General features: G+C 35.0%; 2 protein-coding genes across 2 annotated transcripts; both read left to right on the top strand.

Moving 5' to 3' along the window:
- Positions 1 to 89: 89 nt before the first annotated feature.
- Positions 90 to 4,542, top strand: LOC134839614 (glutathione S-transferase C-terminal domain-containing protein homolog). Its single transcript, XM_063855224.1, has one exon. It carries the CDS (start codon positions 1,245 to 1,247, stop codon positions 2,922 to 2,924), a length of 1,680 nt encoding a protein of 559 aa, XP_063711294.1. The 5' UTR covers positions 90 to 1,244; the 3' UTR covers positions 2,925 to 4,542.
- A 98-nt stretch (positions 4,543 to 4,640) lies between these two features.
- LOC134839580 (GPN-loop GTPase 3-like) lies at positions 4,641 to 5,693 on the top strand. The gene has a single exon (XM_063855181.1). It carries the CDS (start codon positions 4,793 to 4,795, stop codon positions 5,630 to 5,632), a length of 840 nt encoding a protein of 279 aa, XP_063711251.1. The 5' UTR covers positions 4,641 to 4,792; the 3' UTR covers positions 5,633 to 5,693.
- Positions 5,694 to 9,435: the final 3,742 nt, after the last annotated feature.

Raw genomic sequence — 9,435 nt, 5'->3', positions numbered from 1 at the left:
GTTATAATATTTTTATGAATTGATAGAAAAAAAATAGAAAACATTTGACATACTTTTGTGTATTGAAATTAATTTCGATGTGCAAATAAAGTGTTCATTTTTCTTTGTAAAGGAGTACATCATGAGCTGATCGATAGAGGCAATAAAACGCCTAAATGATCAGAAAAACAACTGAAACTGAACTGAAATTGTAATTTGCTTATCAGAATTGATCAAGATCTCAAAATTCCTGCTGCAGATTTTAACGGAGCCATTCTTGCTAAAAAAATTAGAAAAACAATGCAAGAATGTAAATGATAATATTTTTGATCCCAAATAATTTCCAATCGCAACATTTCCAAATGGTTTTTATGCTCCCGCAAATTTCAATCAAATTTTAACTGGATAATCTGATGAAGGGACTTCTGACTGTAACCTCGGTTACTATGATACTTCCGACGTTCTGGTTAATCTATAATTGCTGGACTGATTCAACGCGTAGGCTTTTTTAATCAAGTGAGCATAGTGTCAAGTTACCCAGTTCATTGTTTTTCGACCCAAATGGCAATTAATTCTGTTTTTAATGTTCACTTATCCTGTTGCGGTATTGCTTGTTTTCAATATTTTGCTGGACGCATATATTCGATATCTGCTTAGTAGCAAATGCTTGACTAAACGTTCAAGAGCCCAAGGAGCAGGTGGGTGGATGTGAGACGATTAATTTCAATTTCAGCTAACAGAAAAGTGATATTTTCCAAGACTCTTTAGCTTTATTTTTGTCTCTTTAATCGTCTGAAAGGGTCGAGTGATGCATGATTTTAACGCCCTTGCAGTCGTTCGAACCCCATAAAAATGTTCCAAAAAATTCTTCGCCGTAGAGAAAAACAGCTTTAAAGTTATCTAATCGCCAAGCGGTATTTCATACGGAAATAAAGCGCTAAAACTTAGTTTTACTCCGGTTTTATTTTAGTTTTTGAACATTTAGTTAGCACCTTCGTGACATGAAGAAAATACCTAAAATACAAATAAAAAACTTCATAAAATGTAAAAAAAAAATTGAATACTTTTTCGGTCAATTTTTGATAAAAACAACTATATATATATATATAGAAAGGCTCCTCTGTCATTTTCGTCTTGAATTCTACAGAAAGTACCTCTAGTTCGCCCATGTAGAGTTAGCGAAATGCTAGCTTACGTTTATTGCAGCCAATACACGGTTAATTTTAGTGTCTGATGTCTTAGAATTGGAATCATCTGGTTAGCCAATGGAAACTTACAGTTTATTAAAAACAGATTACATTCTTGCAGGAAGCGAAGAAGACGTCCGCTCGGAAATATGTTTCACTGTTGCTAATTTTTTCGGTTTTGAACTGGAACGAAGGAATCAATTGGGGAATGAAACTTATAGCGAATTAATTCCACCGATACTCGTTGAAGAAGGTGCACCCTTCTTGCATTCGGGTCTGTGTATTTGTGCTCGTCTTCTTTTGATGTCATCAAATGATCACACCTTAACATCCCTGCTGGGAGCCAAATCTAATCTGCTAAAAAGCTACGAATCCCTCTGTGACTGGCGTTTTGTTTTTGAAGTCCAATTTCCTAAATTAATAGGTGAACTTGCTGCAAATGGCGGAGTTTTATCAAATTGTAATTTGCTTATTAAAATTGATCAAGATCTCAAAATTCCCGCTGCAGTTTTTAACGGACCCGGTCTTGCAAAAAAATTAGAAAAACAATGCAAGAATATAAATGATAATATTTCTGATCCCAAAGTATTTTCCAATCACAACATTTCCAAATGGTTTTTATGTTCCCGCAAGTTTCATTCCATCGTGCAGTCTGGTTTTATTCCGAATATATATTGCACAGGGTTAACTCCAACGATTATTGATATTCTTCTTTTCACGTATATTGCTAAATTGACGCAAACATCAACGGACGTTTCTTTTGAAAATATACCAGAAATCAGACGATGGACCATTTTAATGCTTTTGGCTTTTGAAGATTTACTGGATCGAATAACTATAAATACTTCGCTTTTGAAAAAGAAATTGAGATATGACATCAATTTACTGTCATATGACTTCTTTATCCCTGATACTGATGTTGGTTATGTCAAAAATCCACCTCAAATAAACCAGGGGCGCTGGCTGCCACGTGGCCTCTCGAAGCAAGATCTGATTGGCATGGTTATGAAAGCAGTGGAAAATCCTTCTACCGATGTGCATCCCAATTCAGACTGGATGGCTCATTTTAATTGGAGCAGTTTGCCAGAATTTGCTGATGTGTCGCATTTTGTTCCAGAAAAACGCACTGATAGAAAACGAGAACAAATCTTGAGCATTGTTTCGGCTTGTTTGAAAATAAGTCGGCCCGGTTTTGTCATTGTAGATTTTTGTTCAGGTGGCGGACATGTTGGATTACTTTTAGCTCATCTGCTGCCAGATTGTCAAATAATTCTGCTAGATAACAAGCTGGAATCTCTGGAAGAAGCCAAGAAACGCATCCAAATGGGTGGCCTTGGAAACATCAAAATGTTGCATTGTAGTATTGAACAGTTTAAGGGAAGATTTGATGTCGGAGTTTCGCTTCACGCATGTGGTCCGTCAACTGACATTGTTTTGTCGATGTGTTACAAGCAAAAGGCGTCATTTGCTGTCTGTCCTTGCTGTTATGGAAACATCAGATTTGCCGAAAACTTCCAGTATCCACGTAGTGGTTTATTTAAACGAAAGGATATAAAAACGGAAGAGTTCTACTTGCTAACGAAAGGGGCCGATAACTCAACTGATGTCGATCAAAGGAACGATTGCATGAATCTAGTAGACTTCGACCGACTCCAAGAGGCAAAGGAGTTGGGATACAAGTATACTGTAATGACAAAGCTGCAACCAGAATCATGTTCACCAAAAAACAATTTGATAATGGCTTCTTATAGTGAATAGCTTTTCTAATAAAACATAATGAATCCAATAATGCCCAGTATTTAGGAACAATGCCCAGTATTTAGTGTTCGTTTAAATGGCGAAATAGAAATTAAATCTTATGCTTTCAGATTATTTTGATGGCGACCAAGGAAAATGAATTAAAGGCCTCTGATCCAAAAAGATTGAAAGTAGAAACCGAAGATATTTTAGTGTCCGAGGTACCGTATCTATCTCTAACGGAATTGACTGATAACGTTTTGAACTGATATTTGTGTACTTGTCTCAGTCTCTAAACGATTTGTTCTCTTTTTCGTGGTCTAGTAGAAAAAATCTCGCTGTTGTAGAAAAAGCAGATTTACAATTAAGTGTCATTTCGCATGACGGAAGGGCCCATTTTAATTGACTTTTTTTTATTAAGTGTCATTATTAAACCCGCTCCGAGAGATGGATTTAAAACGGGTGTAAAGTTGTTAACCTTCATAAGACTGAGAACCCCGTGGAAAGTTCGGCGTCTTATTATTGATTTCAAACGTACAAAATTTGATCCAGCATGTGATTTACGCGATTTTAAAAAAAGATATATTAGAAGATTCCGAATATTTATTAACATCTTGCGCACTGATTATTTATTCAGGAATTGGTTCCTTGTACGTTGGCGATGAATCTTTTGTAAGAATGAGTTACCTCAACGATATCAACAGCAATTTGCGGTCCATCGACAAGAATATCTTTTATCTTTTGAAAATTTGGACTTAAATGCTCTACCATTTGTATATTTCGAAAATCTAGCGCAAGTTAAGAGAGTGAACTGTATAAGACTTGTGTATCAACGTGACCATATAGCGTAAAAAATTTGTCCTAATTAGAAGGTTTGTCAATCAAGCTTTAGCATCTTAGAAAATCTCGTTATAGCTGCCGGGCTCCGAGGATAATCGAAATTACTAGGCAGAAGTTCCTAAGAGAGCTAAGTTTTCTAGACAGTTCGGAGCTAATTTGCCGATCGTTTCCTCAAACAAACGAAGTAAAAGACGAGATTTTGTTGCCAGAATTGAAGATATTCAGAATTGAAGGTCAAGGTTGAATGTTGGAAATTGTCCGGTTTTGCTAAAAAGCCACGCACCAAAACTTAAATTCATGGTAATAAACAGTATCTCAGAACCTTCAGATCAAAGATTGTATTTTGTTTTTCTCCCACACAGCCGCAGAACGTTTCAATTATGTTACAATGGACTTGTTGATTGTGGCTTGTCTCTTTTTTGTCTGAGCTGTTCATCATAAATATTCCCGCATTTTCGCGAGATCAGACTTCCATCGATTTTTTTTTATCAAACGTTTAAATGGTTTATCAAACTTCTGACGCTAGTGCTAGAAAGGCATGGGTTAGCGGAAGGACATGTTACGGCAGTACTGAAATTACTATCCAGCTTAGTTCATGTGGGGGTTTAATCTGAAGTCCACTGGTGTGTTTTTTTTTTTTGACAACTGAACTTTATTGTGGAATTTTCTGAGCGGTCAGTTGTATTTGTCCAAGTGTATGTTCGTTTTGTCAAAAGATTAAAGCTTTTTGCCCAAATATAGGCCGTCAAAATAGTTATATTAAGAATGTATCAAAATTTGTGCTACTTTTTTAATTAGTTGAAAGAAAATTATTTAAAATTATTTGTTTTAATTTATATACTGTAATTGTATATGTAGTTTGTTTTAAACTGTTTGAATTCATGATGAACTCGAAATGACTCTTTGCTCAGCTAGAAAGTTTGGTTTTCTCCTCATGCAGCGGTATATGTAGCTTATGATTTGGGAACCGTGGCTTCTTGCATATTTTTTTAAACATTACATTTTCTGGTCATTTTTGAGTTTTTCTAGAAATTACTAATGTGAGAATAATGTCGAGATTCTGTCAGATAGTGATTGGTCCTGCAGGCAGTGGAAAGTCTACATATTGCAGCAACCTCATGCGTCATTGCGAAGACGTAGGACGACGAATCAACATCGTAAATTTGGACCCGGCTGCCGAATTTTTTGATTACACTCCTGATGTGGATGTGAGAGAATTAATTAGCCTAGAAGACGTTTTAGACGACGAAGATGAATCTATTAAGTTTGGACCGAATGGAGGTTTAGTATTTTGCATGGAGTTTCTAATCGAAAATCTAGAATGGCTCGATTCACAATTAGGCGAAGGCGATGATGATTATTGGGTTTTTGACTGTCCAGGACAAATTGAACTGTACACTCATTTAGACGTGATGAAAACTTTGATCACACATTTGCAAAATCATCACAATTTCAGATGCTCAGCTGTTTGCATGTTTGATGTGCAATGTATTACAGACAGTGCTAAGTTCATAGGCGGTTCAATGGCCGCATTAAGTTCAATGACTAAACTTGAAGTACCCTTCGTGAATGTTTTGAGTAAAGTTGATTTACTAGACGTTGAGCAAAAGGAAAATTTAGATGGTTATCTGGATCTAATGGAATCGCATCATGAGTTGCTAAAACACCTGAATAATGAGAACAAAGGCGACCAATTCATGACGAAGTACAAAACATTAACTACCTCATTGGTTAATTTGCTGGATAGTTATGGTCTGGTTGGTTTCCATACATTGGACATGAGCGAGGAAAATTCAATGGCTGATCTTTTGATGTTGATCGACTCCCAAATCCAGTATGGCGAAGATCTGGACGTGAAAGACAACTACCCAGACGACGAAGGAGGATAAAGAAAGATTTATGTTTTTTTTTTACTGAAATTTAGCGTGTGAATTGAATTCTTACCTTAAATCTTGTAGTTTTTACCGCTGAGGCTGCAAACTACGTTGATCTAATAAAACTGCTGAAGCGTATTACTTCAATCGCCCTTTTTTTCGTGTAAATTGTTTTATAACCCCAGAAACCTCGAGTTTAACCAAGAGTAGCCGGTTAAAAAAAATTCGAGTTTGTTAAATTGCAGTGCTGATGCGATGAGCAAACGTTATTAAATCTGAACATGATTTTTTTCTGGTTCACAACTTGTCTAACAGAATTACTGAGTCATTCAGTCAACTCTGTGGTTTCGTCAGTAGTAGTAGTTGAAGTAGTAAAATTATGCAATTCATCCCGTGAGGAATTTATTTCAGTCAAATAATACGTAGACATTTTTGAGCATGTTTCTTGGGCAACTTTGTTTCTTAATATGTTTGTATAATTACCAGCTCCGATTTTGTATAATTTCAGTTTTTGCGCTTTTGTAGGGTTAATTTGATTCTGCTTATATTGTATAGGCACATTTGCCTCATGTATGAATATTTTGGTTGATGTAGTATTTTCGACACTAGAAAAGTTTTTGTTTCAAGTTAGCGGATGTTGTTCCAGTCTCTGTTGGTTTACAGTTTGACTTTTATCATAACGCTAGCGAACAGCCAGTGTTTTAGTACGAATCTTCTTTTTTTCTAAGCTAACTCGCAAATACGAAATTATAGTGTTCATTTGTGTGCCTTTTTGCTATAATCACGCTCTGTAGCATAGAAAATTCATAACATCTGTTCTCGACTTTATTTGTGGCTAGTGCTTGTGATGGAGTAAGCGTCCGAGGATGAGTGGTTAGTTAGGTTGGAGTCTGAGACGTCGATGAATTTTTTTACTGTGAGCTTTTTTTGACTTCTTCTTATAGCACTTTTTAGAACTTTTTTAGAGCTGCTTTTTGTAGTGTTCTCGCTAGTCTCTCTGCGAAGCACAGCTTCGCCTCTGTGTAAATGGTAGGAAATTATTGGGCCAGTTTTTTACGCGTGCGATTAGCAAGCGTTTTTTATCTATCTATACATTATTTAATCGGCGTATCACTTGAAACATGTTTAATAAGTGCCTATGTTGACATGTTTAAGCTTTTTCAACGTATTTTTTGCATGTTTAACGAAACGTTTTTTGCACGTTTAAGCTATATCGTATATTGTAATGCTTAAGAAATTTTTCCTTTGGCCTATGTTTGAGAATTAAAAAGGCCAAAACATTGCAAGGGTTGAAATGTTAACTCAAGTCGACGTTTTAAAAGATTTTGGAGCGCGACTGCAAAGCTATATTCGCAATGAAAACCATCAAAATTTTTGTATAACCTTAGATTTATTTAATTATTAAGTTCTCAGCCCTATTAAAAGGTGCTGTCAGTGTACACTCAAATCTATCGTCCAAATACAACCTTTTGGTTTTTGAGTTATGATTTTTAATTTTTTTTCACAAAACATTGATATGAAAAAAGTAGCCGAACTTGAAATTCTCAACCCTGTTGTGGGTTGCTGCCAGGGTACACTCAGCAGTTGCAAATCTGGCGTCCAAGTTTGACTGCTCAAATAATTTTGGTTTCCGAGATATGTTTTTTATGTTTTTTTTTTTTCGAAAAACTTTGTAAAAAATATTTCTAACTTGAGTTTCTCAGCCTTATACTGGGGTGCTGTTAGTTTACACTCATGCTTTAAAAACCTGGATTCTAAATATGACTCTTCATATATTTTTTTTGGTTTTCCAGATCTGGCATTTTCATGATTTTTTCATTTTTTTAAATTTAGATATAAAAAATTAAGCGAACTTGAAATTCTCAACTCTATAGTAAATTATTGTCGAGGTACATTCAGAGGTTGCAGAGCTGGTGTTCAGTTATGATGTCTCAGCTCTTTTTGATTATAGTGATTTTTTATGATTTGATTTTTTTTTCGAAAAACTAGATATATAAAAAATTAACAATCTTTGAAATTCTCAATCCCATAATGTTGTGCTGTCAGAATAAACTTAGGGGTTGCAGTTTTTCTCTCCAATTTTGAATGCTTGAATACTTTTGGCTTCCAAGATGCGGAGTTTTTAATGGTCGTTAAAAAAGTTAGAAAAATTCAGATTTGAAAAAACTAACAGAACTTCAAATTATCAACCATAAGGCGGGGTCCTTTCAGTTACACAATTGCGTTGCAAGCCTGCCATCTAAACATGACTGATCAAATCATTGTGTATTTCAACATTACGTGTTTTATGATTGTTTCAATTTTCTCACAAAATTTGAATTAAAAAAAATCTAACCAACGTATCTCGAATTTCTCAACCCTAATGGTGGGGATTTGTCAGGGTTCTTTCAGGGGGCACTGTCAGGTTAAAAATAATCTCGGATTTGACTTTAACTGCTCAATTTCTTTTGTTTGTCAGATATGGCGTTTCTTCAATACTTTTCAAAAAACAAGTAATAGAATGAAATACTTAACGTATGGTGGGGTTCTGCAAGGTCAAACTCTGTTGTTCAGTAAAAATACAGAGTAGCAAAACTGTTCTTTATTTATATCTGCTCAAATCATTTTCGTTTTCGAGATTTGGCGTTCTTTATGATTTTCTTTTTTTTCAAAATAAAATAAGATATAAAAACTAACCGAGCTGAAAATTCTCAACCCTATTTGAAATTCAGGTGTTTCAAAGCTGGCGTTCAAATATGGCTGCTCAAATGTTTTTGGTTTTCGTAATATGGCGTTCTTTTTTTGAAAAAATATGATATAAAAGCTAACCGAGCTTGAAATTTTCAACCCTATTGTGAGTTGCTGTGAGGTTGAAATTCAGGTTTTTCAAAGCTGGCGTTCAAATATGGCTGCTCAATTGTTTTTGGTTTTCGTATTTTCGTAATATGGCGTTTTTTTTAAATAAGATATAAAAACTAACCGAGCTTGAAATTCTCAACCCTATTGTGGGTTGCTGTGAGGTTGAAATTCAGTTGTTTCAAAGCTGGCGTTCAAATGTGGCTGCTCAAATGTTTTTGGTTTTCGTAATATGGCGGTTTTTTTTAAACTTTTTTCAAAAAAAAATCAGATTAGAAAAAACCAAGCGCACTTGGTATTCTCAACCCTTTTTTGGCATTCTCAGGGCAAACTTCTCCGGTTTGGGCTGCTCAAAGCTTAACGGTTTTCTTGACATGGCCTTTTATATGGTTTCATTTTTTTGTTCAAAAAATTTAGACATAAAAAAAAACTTTAACTTAACTTCAATTTCTCAACCCTAAGGCGGGGTCTTGTCAGTTACACATTTGCATATCGTGTAACATTTGTTACACTTGTGTAACATTTGTTTTACATAACGTTTTTTTTCTTTCTTTTTTCAAAAAAAATCAGATTAGTAAAAACCAAGCGCACTTGGTATTCTCAATCCTTTTTTGGTGTTCTCAGGGCAAACTTCTCCGGTTTGGGCTGCTCAAAGCTTTACGGTTTTCTTGACATAGCCTTTTATATGGTTTCATTTTTTTGTTCAAAAAATTTAGACATAAAAAAAAACTTTAACTTAACTTCAATTTCTCAACCCTAAGGCGGTGTCTTGTCAGTTACACATTTGCTTAGCAAATATGCCCTCTAATTATTTTTGATCAAATCTTTGTGGTTTCCTTTATGTGGCAATTTTTATGATTTTTTCAATGTTTTTCAAAAAACTTGAATTAAATAAATAACCAATCTTGAAATTCTCAACCCCAATGGCGCGGTTTTGTCAGGGTACATCCAGGGGTTACTGTCAGGATGCAAATATTTTCGGC

Source organism: Symsagittifera roscoffensis, chromosome 2 (genome assembly GCF_963678635.1).
Source record: "Symsagittifera roscoffensis chromosome 2, txSymRosc1.1, whole genome shotgun sequence".
In the NCBI taxonomy this organism is placed as follows: Eukaryota; Metazoa; Xenacoelomorpha; order Acoela; family Convolutidae; genus Symsagittifera; species Symsagittifera roscoffensis.
Note: the sequence above shows the minus strand (reverse complement) of the source record. Positions and strands in the feature narration are given on the sequence as shown.